Source organism: Falco punctatus (genome assembly GCF_963210335.1).
Source record: "Falco punctatus genome assembly, chromosome: 8".
NCBI lineage: Eukaryota > Metazoa > Chordata > Aves > Falconiformes > Falconidae > Falco > Falco punctatus.
In genome coordinates, this window is record NC_137588.1 from 63,257,056 (window position 1) to 63,271,218 (window position 14,163).

Genomic DNA, 14,163 nt, shown 5'->3' on the forward strand with positions numbered 1-14,163 from the left:
TCTTACTTTTCAAATTATGCCTAAGTACTTGTATTAACTGAAGAACATTGCCATGCTATGAACACAGTGACAATAATTTTAAAATGTCAAAAATACGAGGTGCAAATCGTGAAAACATGACTGTTCTTACAGCTCTGTGTTGCTGACACAGTGCTTATACATTTTTTACAGTTAAAAATTTGGGAAACTTGTATGTAGAACTCTGAAATGTAACTGAACTCTAACAGAATCTATGCAGAAATAAATCTCTTGCTCAAAGGTGTGACTCTTACTGAGTTTTGTGTGGTTTATGGTGATTTAAGGAATATTCTATCTAAAAAAAGTTAGACTGATCAAATCAGGGTCTTCTACTAGTGAGATTTTGACAGCTTCAGGAGGTTATTATATTAAAAAACATGTAAGTTGATTATATAGTCTATGGATGACTGACACCCCTGTGTAGAGGATCACCATGAGGTCCAGATACCACCCAAGACCACTTGTGTTTTCAAATTTGGGTAAGCAAATAACTTAAGCAATTTTGGGTAAGCAAACATTTCAATAGTGAGTTAGGATTTTGTTTCTTTCTTTGCTCTCACTTCACAGTGGACATCTCATGGCAGCATCTCCCCTTTTCCACCTGGTTAGACATTCTGATTTCAGATATTCTGAATCTTTCGATTCACCCACATAGAAGAAATCAAACATCTATCAAACAGCCATAAAATTCCTATTTAGGGCTGGGATGAGGCAGCAGCACCATTCTGCAGCTGCATCCGCCACCCCATGGACCATCAGGGTGGTTTGGAGCACACCTTCCCCTCCAAGGGGATTCTCCCACCCAAATTTCACCTTCAGGAAGCAATCCTAGCCTAGCCCGTGATCTTTATGTGTTTTTGCAGGCATCACTGAGCACCTGGAAAAAAATTCCCTAAATACCATGATTCACAGAGAGCTGAGCAGGGGGCAGTGCTTGTGCAAGCTGTGGTGTGCCTGTGGGATCCCCCGAACACCACGCTGCCTGCAGGAAAGGGCAGGTTGAAAAGGCAGGGAAATCCATGCTGGAATCTGCAGGGATTCCTTAAGGCAACTAACGTGCTTGAAGAATTAGGTAATATTTTTAATAACACCTGAAGAAGAGTTTTTTGAGGGCAGGGGAAGGCAGACAGTAGTCATCATGTGAACATAAAGAAAACAAAACCAAACAGTAGGTTCAGTCATCGTCACCCTGCCTCCCCAAAATAACCAAGAATAAAGCTTCAACCAATTCCTACAAACATACAGAGTGCACAGAAAGAGGTTCAACGTTTTTAGTGGCTTTAGGTCAAAGCAGCTCATCCTGCGAGCGGTGAGGGGGAGGGTGACAGCAGGTACCTTCTGTGCCCGCGTTGCCAGTCCAGGAAAGCCTCACGTGAGAGCCGAGGGACGCCCCACTCCCACCTCCCCCAGAGCAGCACACAGCCTGCTCAAAAGCTGCTCTTGAAGGGCAGTTACTGACCTCCAACTCAAAGCCTGAAAGCTCTTTGGAGAGCTGGATCACAATCCAACATGCTGCATCCGAAGCCACTCTCTTGTTTGGAATTGGGGGCAAACGAGAGGAACAGTCACAGCCTTCCAAGGAGGGAAGGGGCCACAGGCTGTGGGATGCGAGGGGAAGGCATGGCAAAAGGCGCAGCTCACTTCCAAAGAAGGTTTTGCATTTGTCAGCACAGAACTTCTGAGGGAGATAGAGCCATAGGCCGGGAGCACAGGGAGATGCTGTGGATGCGCGTGGTGGGGAAGGAAGGCTGGAAAATGGTTCCCTTCGGGCAGGCTGAACCCAGCATCATCACTGCCAGGTGCTTGGGGAAGGGCAGGCACACGTACCCCCAGACGCTACCTTCCCTGCCACTTGTTAAAATGCAAATACAGATAAAATTGCTGTCGCTATAAACCAGGTCATCTGATCCGGGCAGCTCGTCAGGCTCTCGGGCTGTGGTAAATCAGGAGCAGGCAGCTCTCCTTGCTCCAGGGACTGCGCACAGCCGGGATGCGCTGAGGTGTAGCGAGTGTTTCCCCTCCGACAGCGAGCGAGCAGCCAGCGGGCTGCAGCTGGCGGTGGCCGCTCCCTAGGTGGCAGCCCTCGTCTGCCGCACGCCCCTCCGGTCCGGGACCCACGGCGCGAGCCAGGAGGCGGCGGGGGGGCTGCCAGGCTGGTACCCGCTCAGCCTTTTCATCAGCTTTTCTCAGCATCACTCCAAAGAGCTCAGAAGCGTCACGGAAAGGAGAAGGAAGACTTCAGGCAAGGTATTTTCTGAACGAGCCTGGAAAGGGGCTTGCGTGCCTCAGCGCCCCCGCTAAATGCACCCCTCTTTGTACAACCCCCAGTCTTTCATGTTCGTTATTTTTCACTGCTTTGGGGAATTGTGTGCTTGCTTGCTTATCCCAGCTTCTCAAAACTCCCTCTGCCAACACCCTTGGAAACTCTTTAGCTGGTTACATATATGAGCAGTCCTGTTTATAACATCTTTGTTATAAAACACCTTCTTGTTACCAAAAGGCTATCGATCCAACGGGTTGAATAAAGTACAGCAGATTCTTGCCTTTCATTACAGAAAGAGCTAAAAGCAAAACAGTGTGGCTGCAACTGTGCACGCAAGAAGCCGCTGGCCACGAGCAGGAGCCAGCACACGGGTACGAGGACTCGGTCCCTACACCCAGCCCCCGCAGCACTGCGGAGGCGCACCCTGTGCGTGGTCCGGGGAGCTGCCTTCTTTCAGCTTCTGTCTTGATAACATCTTGCTACTTCTCTCCAACAGTTTTAAAGCCATTTGATGCTAAACCAGGGTATGTTTTCCAGGTGGGTGAGTACTAAAAGGAGCCATGTTGCTCCAAATGGTATCTGGTGTGGAAATCATTCAATGAACAGATTTAGTGGGTGTCAGTATTTGCCTAAATGCTTAGATGAACATACAGCCCAAACAAACAGTGGCTTGCATCTGGTGGATCTGGTTATTAAATCCTTGTACACAGTAAGACGTGGTTGAACCTTTTGTCAGCAGCTTCCCCTGGGGCGAATGATCCAGGCAGAGGTGGGAGAAGGTAAAGGGGACGGGCTGTCCTGCCCTCTTCTCTCCCACCTCCAGGCGTGAGGAGCAGAACAGACTCCCTGGTGTTACCAAGAAATACTGACGTTTACACAGGAGAAAGTACAGAGAGCTTTGTATTTGGTTTTTTTTATCTTTTGGTGTGCCAGTTTAGCACATTTTAGTGACTCATTTTAATCAACTCTACCTAAGGCTGTCAGCTGAAAAGAGCTTGCAGGTGCCAAATGTTACTTGGTCTCCCAACAGCTTGGTTGGGAAAGGAGGGAGCCTGGACACCAGAGAACCAAGAGCAGTTTGATACTAAAATTTGCCCTTTGAGGGGATGATTCAGGCCTCTCATCAGAGGGGTGAGAGAAAGCAGGGCTGCAAAGCACAGCCATGACAATCATTTCCCATGTGGTTGTTGCTACAAGTACCTTTCACATAGCATTGGAAAAGGTAAACACCTGCTCTGCAAACTAGTGAAGTTAAATGAACTGTGAATAACATGGTCACAGTTAACATGCAGACTTACATTTTCTAGTAGGGACAACCCAAAACATACCTAGACAAGTAATTTAAAACATCATCCAGTCTCAAATTTTCATATTACATTTAGATGAGTATCCAAAGTGAAATGTATCCCTGACTCAACAGTAAAGATTTCCCCTAATTAAATCTGGTAAAATCCATTTGCTAGTTCTGCACTGTCAGACATTTTCTGCGAAATACCATACGTAAAGATCAAAAAGAGGTTTAGAATAGAAACTGGACCATATTTAGGCCAGACCCTCAGCTGGCACAGGTTGACAGGGATATTTGCAAAGCTCTGTGCTGATGTGCTCTGGCTGAGAGCCTGGCTCCTCGCTAACCCCTTCCAAACAGCTCTTGCCAAGCATATTTCTGCTGGCACTCTTAGCGGGCTTCCTCGCAGCTCGCTGCTGGAGTGGTGCTGAGCTGCTCTGAGCAGGATGAGGTGAGGCACCAGGAGCTCCTGAGGCCGGTTACAAACCCTTCCTCTGTGCTGCCGCTGCGGTTGGCACTTGCGCTGACAATCAGCGATTTCCCTTTTCTTGGTGGCCAGAAATAATCCCTCACTGAGAGCCCCCGTGATGACACTTATTTCATTTGCTGCAATATTAATTGCCATCCATCGTGGAACAAAACAGACTTTTTTTTTTTTTTTCTTTAGAGCTGCATTATCTTAAAGTTATCTAATCCCCGGCTCTGCACTCACCCAGGCCATTTTGCTGTTCAAATACAGTTATCTAGGAGGGAGCTCCCTCGTGTTTGCTCTGCTCTTAGCTGAATGCGCTGGGGAGAACCACAGCTCCCCCAAAAGCTGAGGAAAGCCTGGCCCCCTCCTGCAGGCATGCCAGGGTCCCCCCCTAAAGCCCCCTTGACACGCTGCCGCACAATGCTCCACTGTCCCTCCAGCCCTTCTCCCCACCTACGGACACGTTCCTATGTGCACGGAACACAAAGCACCTTACTACCTTTGTGAAGTACTACGTAAGGGTCAAAGTATCCTCAAGGAAGCGATGAACATTCCCCACTCCCCAGGAATGAGAAGCTGCAGTTACCAGCTGAGATTTGCACAGCACTGCCATAAAAATCAATTACACCAGGGTAAGATCCAGCCCTCACACTTACTAATTACAATGAACAAACAGCCTTTTGTTTTCTTTTCAGGTCAAAGAAAAGATACTTGCCATAGAAAAGTAGTCAGTTTTGCAACTGTACGTGTCTGTGTACCCCTCTGCTCCCACACGCCTGCCCACGGGTGCTGTAAAGATGTAGATGATTGATTAGGTCCTACGGGCTCCATCTTCAGCTGATATTGGCTCCAGAGGCACTAAAATCTTTGAACTGCCGTAATTTACAGCAATACATGATGTAGTCTCATCTGATGGGAAACAGTCAGCTTCATGGCTGTGTTACTACGAGTAGAATAATTTATTCAGATATTAATGTTCTTCTTTCATGATACCTTTGTACATCACCAGTGCCCTTGGACATTGCTCTTGCTTGAGTTGAAGCACTGCTCTGGAGTTAGAGGCTTTAGGAAGTTTACCAGAACATTAATCAAGAATATTTCTAAAATCAGATATGCCGCTAATATGACGGCACAACTTGTTGCTTTCCTATTTTAATGATTTATGAATGAGATAAGATAGTAATCACATCCTGCACTTACTCAGCTGCTCTATATAAGCGAGCTCAGCATCTGCCGAGAGAGGTGAGCTTGAATTCAAAGCCCATTTCAGATAAAAACGATCAAGCTCTCCAATACAGCACCTTGAAAATGTATCTTCATCTGTTTTTACTGTTTAGCTCCGGGGTATCCAGTTCATTTCTTCCTCTGAAGGAAATGCCACATCCACAGAACAAGACTAAACACACAATAATCGATGAAATGCTTTGCTTACTTGACGCTGAAAATGAATCCATAAAAGTAAATAATTTTCTACTTCCTCTGCCCCAGATTCACTTTTTGAGATGGTTTCAAATTTGTAACTAATGAATTTCTATTGTTTTCAGGTGCAGTTATCCGAACCGCTTCACATAATGGTAAGAAACTAATTTCCTATTCTATTATTATCAGTCGGAGTCTCCAAAAGGAACGTAAAATGTAAGCTCTGGTATAGCAGGTCTGAGGACATGTAAAGGCAAGATGCAGGATGCTCGCTGAGATGGGACTGCCAGCTGGGCTCCACCTCATTCCTGCCCTGGCGGCAACTGTGCTCCTCTTGCTGTCCCAAAATATCAATAGTGTCCTGTTTTTAAAAGATTATGTCAATATGGCTAATAATCCAACCTAATCGCTAACAAAAATTAATAGCATGCCCTGCCTCAGTTTGTATTGGTTATTTTTAATGCTTTTCTGGAGAAATTTCTGTTGGTGATTGTAAAGCCTGGTCTCCAAATGACTGGGAATATAAAGAGAAATAGTTAAAGCAGTTCTCTGGAAGTGTCCTACTTCCAAGGCAAAGACAAAAAATGAAATCACTCCTTGATTTAGATGGAATTGAATCAAATTCCCAGTGTTGTCACATTCAGCACTGACAGAAACTGAACCATTTTTATTGCAAAGTTTCCAGCTATAATAGTTATGAAGACTGTCCTTATAACAATTCTTAAAAGAAGGTATAAAAAGGAAATCAGATCTAAGAAGTTAAGATTTCCAGTTGGCATATTCAATATGATTTATCAACAGTTCTTCTTAGAAATAAAAGCTTTCTGGCTGCAAGCTAGAACACTATTTGCTCTCCCTTTTCTCCTAGAACCCAACTTGTGCACATAAAACCACAGAAAAATTTATTCACGAACTAAAAAGGATACCCAAATGGACGTGTATGAAGACAGTTGAAAAAGATATGGAAGAGCTAGAAAAGAAGTGTTCCATTTTGAAGGTAAGCTTTTACTATTTTTTGGATTTTGAGTTTCAAATATTTTCCGGTAGTTATCCATTAATCCAGTTTTTTTTACATCGGGGTGATGTGGTTCAAATGCCTGGTGGCTCTCTCGGACACATGTGGAGCAACCCAGCCGGTGGAAAGCCACAGCCCTTTCTCCAGCTGGGCAATGCTGCTGCACCTACTGGGCTGCACCGGTGCCATCACCTGTGTTTTTGCACAGGATGGAGAACAGGGCATGAATCTTTAAATGAACCTAAAGATATGCTGAGAAAACATCAGGAGCTGTTCTTGTGATTTAAAAGAAACCATCAAGCTTCCCTAAAAGTTAATTTCTCTAAATGTAATAATTAAGGAAACAGCAATGGAAGTTGTTAAGTAACTTCACCTGTCACTTAACATCTTGCTCACTTTTTGGTAAATTCTAGTTCAGAGTTTTGAGATTTGTTAGCAAAGAAATGCTTCCTCCTTCGTAATTTTGGGCCAGCTGCAGCCTCAAGGAAGGATGTTGAGGTTTGTCTATCATGCACAAATTAATTCTTATATGGACTATATGAATATAGTTCATTTAGACATGCAGTAACGACGATAATTTATTAGGTGCAATTAATAATGACCTGTACAGCTTGTCCTTCAGGAAGAACAGGGCAACACACAGCAGAAAAGATACAGACCAGGAATACTGCAGAGAAAGAATCTGCCTTTTCAATATAAAACAGAGATAGAGAGAGAAAAGAAGGGGATTGAAAACGAGGTTTGCACGTGTTCACCCAGTGGCTGTACTCGCAGCAATGACTGTGCTTAGACACTTCCCTGGAACAGAGAAGCAGGCTTTAGGGAAAACCAGACGTGCATCAGCTTGCTAACTACTGCAGGTTGCAGAAGAATCCATGTCTAAATCTGCCACCGAACCAAATGCCTGCTGAGCTCCACCCCGCTGCAACTGGATCCTCTTCTGCTCAGTGCTAAGAATGAATGTGGCACGATGTTGCTGGAATCCTGGGGGCATCCCACAGTCCCTCTCCGTCCCCAGGATTTGCATATTACGAGAGAAATGTTCTGACCTGACTTCCCTGCTTCCAGGTTGGCAGATAACTCCCCTGCCCCCAAAAAACAACCCAGAAAAATCTGCAGTACCATGAAAGACTTTGCTATTTGGATTTGACTTATTTGACTCATGATTTTTAAGAATTGTGTGCAGTGGTTTGGGGCTGGTGAGGGCCAGCTAGCCAGCTTCATCCTCCATCCCAGTGAGGTGAGGAGCCACAAATAATGTGCAGCATTTGGGTGGAATTCCTCCATAACACATACATCAGTATCTACTCTTTTCTCTTAGAAATCTTCATCCAATGACAAAAGCTGCTCAGACACAGCAAAAACAAGTTTCTCACAATTTAAAGAGAGTCTGAAAGAATTCTTGAGATGGGTCAACGAGAAGCAGGACTGCAGCAACATCGTGAGAAATGAGTCAAATTTCTTCCTGGACAGCAAATGCAGCTGCCCTGACCCGTGGGACCACCGCAAAGGCTTGCTCTAGAGAAGAGCTGCCCGGGCAGCGGGGAGGCTGGGGGGAAGTGGGGGGGAGAAATGGCTGTAACAAATTAGGATTTTTGCCAAGTGTTAATGCAAGCAAGTGAATTAAAACTGTACGCAGCACTTAAAGTTTTGTACGACAAGCATGGCCAAGTATCGTCATTTACGTCATGCAGTTACCAAATGTGAAATGTCGCTGTGTCACCAGAGACACCTAGTAAGGCTTGAAGGGGGTGGGGGGGCGGATCTGCACAAAAGACCCAACCCTGACCCACAGACCATGAGACCATTCAAACGCTTTGGGGACTGGGGCCAGGAAACGTTCCCGCAGGTGGGTGCTGCCAGGTGCCTTGAGGGTTGGGACAGTCAGTGGGGATTTACGGGACCCAGCACAATGGCAGCCCCTGGGGAGGGAGGGGACCCAGCACCCATCGTTCGCACCATCTGCTTTAACCCGCCAGCACTAAAATCCTTGGGTTTAATTTCTACTGGTTTACAATGAATTTTAACATGAACCTGACCAAATAAACCTTGACGTCTCACAGGCTTCCCACTTTGGTCACGGTCCCTTCTCCCAGCATACTGAAAAGCTTTTCCTTTGCTTTGAAAAAGCTTTTTTGCCTGAAAAAAAGCTTTTGCTTTTTCAGCTTTTTTCAGTATACAGCATTTATACAGTTTATGACTGGATCCAAACAGATGCCGAATCACATGCTTTAAAAAAGATACAGAGCATAACATTCCTTGCACGAGACCTCACAACGCTCTGCATAAATCACCAGGTGCCAGATGCTCTTTTTCTGATGTATATTTGTATCTTTGCAAAACAGGCAAGTCTTAAGCAGAGATTTAAAAGGGAAAAATTTTTTTCAAATGCAGACTATCACGACTAGTGATTAAGAGCAATTCTGGACACAGCAATACTAGTTCTCTCAGTCTGAAATAACAATACCAAGATAACAGACATAAGAGGTCCTGGATGATGGATCCCCCCCCAAGGTTGCTTGCCTGATGCCTATTTCCATGTGTGCAGGCAGCAGCGACACAGTTGGATTCACAGGCACCACAGATTTCAAGGGTTTTGTCCTCAACACTTAAGAGAAGCTGGGGGAATCCAGACAGAAATAGTTTGCCATAAAATTGAGCCAAAAGACAACTGGCACCTACCATAATGAATCTAGCTGGTATTAGTTAAAAATCTGTAGTTCTTCTAATCCCAGCAAATGACTGAGACAGGAATTTGAAACTGCTATGATAAAACAAGATGCAGTCATCAGATGGTCCTTCTAACTTAGAAATATCACAGATACCTGTTTGTAAGATAAACCTTATCTCGAGTGCTTCACCACTCTTGTACTCACAGCCTACCCAATGTCTGTGGGTTTTGGTCAAGGATTTGTGTTGAAGTCACTAATGACCATGGAAATGGCTTGTCATGAATGTAGGATTTATCAGACAGCTAAAGCCAGGTACAATCCATATACACACACAGACCAGAAGGTTTCCCATAATGCCATAATCATTAACAAATATCCTGTCTAGAGCAAGATATCAGAACTGATTTTTGCAGCTGACTAAAAGATGGTAAAAAGGAGAAAGAGACACAGCATTTATAAGTCACTTGGAGAAAAAACACTGTCCTATTTTCATGCTTCATTCCAAATTTAAGTAGTTTTCTAGCATGCTCAGAAGGCCCCGAATCATCAGGCATCTCCAGATTAAAACAGCAGCAGAGATGAGGTGGTACAGGTCTTGGCTTAGCTGTCTGCATCTTTCTGCATCCCATGCAAGGTGAGCCTTTGGAAACCCCACATCACAGCAATCTTTGAAAATTGAAATGAAATGATAAATTAGCAGAGCTCAAAGCCTACGAAAACATCTGAAGTACCAACATGATTTGAATTGCAGCAGGGTCCTGAAGTGGCATATTCCAACAACCAGGAAAAGGATGAATTTCTGTGGCTGTGCATGAAGGGACGGCACCTCCACAAAGAAACAAACCTCCTGAGTTACTGTACTTCAATTATTCACAGCACATACCGTAAATACAAGCAACTACTAACCTTCCACTCAGAGCAGCTGCTGAGTAATACCTGAATTTGCTCATATTCCAGAAGACTTTAAAAAGCACCAGGCTTCAAACAAACCACTTTTAAACTGGACATCTTCCAATATTTTTCATTCTTGAAATTCACTGTTTAATTTTATTTATCTGTGATTTTACTTTAGTCACAGGGTTTTACTCGAGTCATCCACAAACTCCTCAAAATCAAAGCCACACTCTGCTATGCCTCATACCTCTACAGGGTGAAACAACCAAGCAAAACTTACAAACAAGGAAAAAAATAATACTGTCCTCGCACCCCAGCATCTTTCAAGATATCAGAGTACGTATTACGATAGAACTACCAAAGCTGGGCAAAGTTTTTAAAAATAGACTCTGACACAGGTTACACTTAATGTTGATTCTTCTGTGGAAAAAGGCAGCGGCAGAATTTAGGGTGATTACCGATACAATCTGAAATTGCTTGCTGAAGCCCTCCTGCTCTCAGCTGTATCAGAGAGAAGACTCGCACAGATCCAGCCCACAGGATTCGACCCAAAGGTAACACAGTCAGATAACTTCAGCACGTAAATTATTTATTCCCACGATTCTATCAGATCAGAGTGAGGAAATACAACAGGCACTGAGGTTACAGTACTTGTTTATCATAGCTGAAATATTTCAAGCTTCTTTTTTTTTTTTTTAAAGATACACAGAGTAACTAGCCACATCCTTGAGTCACGAATGCCATGAGCTGTCGTGGCCAAAGAATATATTCTTATTAAAAGAAGCCGCGGCCTTCTCTAATAATAATTGCACTAAGAGACAGAATGGAAAAATAATTTTAAAATACCATATTAAAAAAAGTCAACGGAAGAAACAGCAAGTATTAAATCTTTCGTTTGAGCTAACAGCCCATCAGTAATTCATAGACTACAAGTACGGTTACCACTGACATTGACCTTATGTAAAAAGGTATAAAAGAATTTATTTCCCAAAGATTTGAGATCTATAGGAACCCAAACTAATTCTGGTCAGAGACAACCCTGAACCAATCCCAATTCTCTATATCCAATTTCCTAAGTTATTTGAATCTTCATCCAGACCTTGAAGCTTTTTAAGTGCAATGCTCTGAGTATTCTCAAAGGCAATGGAAAAAAAAAAAAAAGAAATCTGGATGTAATACTCTTGGCAGCAGTACAATCTTCGTTCTAACAACTTCCATAAGTACTGTGCTCTCATATCTCAAGACGTATGTTATCTGTGATACACCTCACATGCAAGCTTTTTTGATTTTTATTACTTGCAATTAAATGTTCCCACTCCATCCTCATGGCAGGGTCTAAACTTTCAGCGCAGGCCAGAACTCAGGAGGAACCTCCCTGACTGAGTACAGCTTTAACCACCTACCACGAGCAAACAAATAAACCAGAAATAACGGGGAAGTCCTGTCCCTGCCTTTCTCCCCCTCAGCTATCTGTAAAAGCGTCACCCAGCCGTGTCACCTCCCCGAGCCGGGCCACCAGCAATCCCCTCTCAATAAGCATGGGGTCTGACCTGCCCAGCTCGCTGCCAGGTCAGCAGTAACCCATGCCTTATGGTCTCCATAAATCCAGACACGTTACTCTTGAAAAGCCACGACCCTCTCAGAACCTGCTCGTGATATCAAACATACCAAAGTAACGGCTGATCTCCCTCAGCTTAAATATTGCCTTCAAAAATCGTGTCATTCAAATAAATCACGAAAAAATTCAGCAGCTAGAGCCACAGGTGCAAATCGTTTTCCTGGTGGCCAGAAGGCTACAGATGTATCTTGCAGTCTCCAAATCACAGGATGGAAATGAGCTTACCTTTTCCCTTCCTTTTTGTCGACAAGATGCTATACCCAGAGCAGAGTCACTTGCGATCATTTACCGAAAATCACAGCCTATGATGGAAGAGGTTTAAGAAGTATTTTAGCTGTTATGAAGTTATAAAGGAAGGCTTATTAGCTAGAAAATAAAAAAAGAAAGAGGTGTTCTACACTGAGACCTCCCTCAGACAGAAGTGTGAGATAAGGTTGCGGTTGAAGAGCAGCAGGAGCTGAGAGCACAGGCAGTGGTCATTGCTGTGCCTCAGCTTCCTGTGCCATCCAGCCTTTATTCCTGGAAAAGCATCATGAAATGAAATTAAAGTGAACTTACTTTGGTTTCTGAGATGAATGCAGTGCTGCTGAAAGGCTGGGGATAGATAACCCTGGGTGAGGAATTCTGCATCCCAGGGATCGGGTCCTTCCCAAGTCATGCTGCCACGACCAGAGTCTCACTGCAGCACCTGCCTGGTCCTCGCCCTTGTCCTCTGCCGGTCTGCTAACACAGGGCAGGGGTCGGTCCTGCAGCATCAGGGCTGCTCTGCAGCCTGGCAATCCAGCAGAATGTATAATGCAGTTTCCAGAAGCTCAAATGAACTTCTAGTTCTGCGATCTTGCCAGGATTCGAATCAATCATCAGAAACATCCTTTACCCAGTTGTTACTCACTGAGCTTCTCAGTTCTGCAGAACACATCCTTACCCAGCAGCTCTTCTGCTTCTGCAGCTTTCCCATTACAATAGCACCTCTTGGAGTTAAAATGCATTAAAATACAATACCGGGTACTAACTATTAGCACTACAGCTAGTACTATCTACTAGCAATGCAGTTTAAGTTATAGTTGATCAATCTAACAATGCAGCATACCAGGTAGTTACGTGCCTACGAGCGGTGCACATCATGTGAAAAGCTTTGCTCATGACTGACACTTGCAGAAGCAACGGCTGCTCTGCCATAAAACATCATGACTGTAAGACACAGTTTCAACAAGCCTTGTAGCTGGTTCCAAGCAGTTTCCATAAGCACTGCTTTGCAGCTGGTGCACATCTCTTTTATACTAACAAAAAAACAGCTTTTGAAAGTAAAATTCCATTTTAATTTGCACTCCATTTTAACAGAGTTTTGGTACCAGTTTTTACAGGTAAACCCCAGCCAAGCCGAGAAATGCAGCTGCAGGCCCGCAACGAACCGCCGGAGTGCAGCTGCTGGGAAAGGGCAAGACAAAGCCCTTGGAGAAGAGCAGTTTCCACTGGCACGGCCTCAGCCAGCCCCACAGAAAGCTCCTACGCCTGCACCATGCCACTTTGCCTCTGAACAACTTACCTTTGCTGGAAGCGTTAGACAGCATTTTGTTGGTAACAAGCCAATGCACCTGTGAAGGTCCTCGGTGCCCCTGATATTCCAGAAACAGCGAAACAAGGCAGGGCTTCAGGTGAGCCATGTTCTCGGGGGGAACGGGGTTAATAGTCAGGCTCTGGTCTGCCTTGCTTTGATGTGCTAAACAACATGGGTTTCAGGTGTGCTTCCACTGCCGGATGACTCAGATCACACCCCACAGCCTTTTCAGCTCAGGGCAACCTTACCAGAAGTTATAAAAGCTGCTAGAACTACATAAAATGTCTTATATTTACTACAGGTAACATGCTAAGGAGACAAGGTCAATTCTATCTCCCTGCCACTCTCCAAAAGGATATTGCATCAACTTACTATGTCGACACAGCACAATGATTTGATGCTTTGGTTTGTCCAGTGGAAGAATATTTTTCTTTATTGTATAAGTTATAATTGCCACTTTGCCTTTTCACCCTGGCACATTGACCTACTGCTCCCAGACCCGAGTACTGCACTAGCTCCTCAAAGGCTGTCAAGGGCTGAGCATCAGTCAGAGGTGAGGATTCAGAGATTTTGTTAACAAGGAATTTGTTTTTAATATTACTTGGCATATTTTAAAGTTGTTGGGTTTTTTTTTTTTACTAGAAGTACTTTTAATAAAGGAAAGCTGGTTTCTAGGAAACAATTCAGTGGTCAGGCAGTTGGACATGATCACTGCAGGTCCCTTCCAACTGAACTATTCTATTAATTCCTCCCTCCCAAACACTGAATGCTCTTTCTCACACTATTTGAGTTGCAATCTGCAGCCGATGCTCTGGCAGACAGCTCGCCCAGCTGGATGCGATCAGCCACGCCGCTCCCTGCAAGGTTTTCGAGCTGTGCGTGTGTTTACGTGGCACCCGAGATGGGTCCGTGGCACTTGTGTTTACACAGGGCCCCAGCAGGGCAC

At 44.5% G+C, this 14,163-nt stretch overlaps 2 protein-coding genes across 2 annotated transcripts in view; one reads left to right on the forward strand and one right to left on the reverse strand.

The window, feature by feature from the left end:
- Positions 1-14,163, reverse strand: part of P4HA2 (prolyl 4-hydroxylase subunit alpha 2) — an 82,285-nt gene that overhangs the window by 26,670 nt on the left and 41,452 nt on the right. Inside the window, exon 17 of the mRNA XM_080400459.1 lies at positions 11,885-12,379. The gene's annotated coding sequence lies outside the window, so the exon portion shown is untranslated. The remainder of the gene's footprint in view (positions 1-11,884; positions 12,380-14,163) is intronic.
- LOC308068952 (uncharacterized protein) lies at positions 2,145-11,888 on the forward strand. The gene is made up of 5 exons (XM_080400505.1): positions 2,145-2,265; positions 2,778-2,818; positions 5,586-5,615; positions 6,329-6,457; positions 7,797-11,888. The coding sequence occupies exons 3-5, from the start codon at positions 5,613-5,615 to the stop codon at positions 7,995-7,997; spliced, it is 333 nt and encodes a 110-aa protein (XP_080256631.1). The 5' UTR covers positions 2,145-2,265; positions 2,778-2,818; positions 5,586-5,612; the 3' UTR covers positions 7,998-11,888.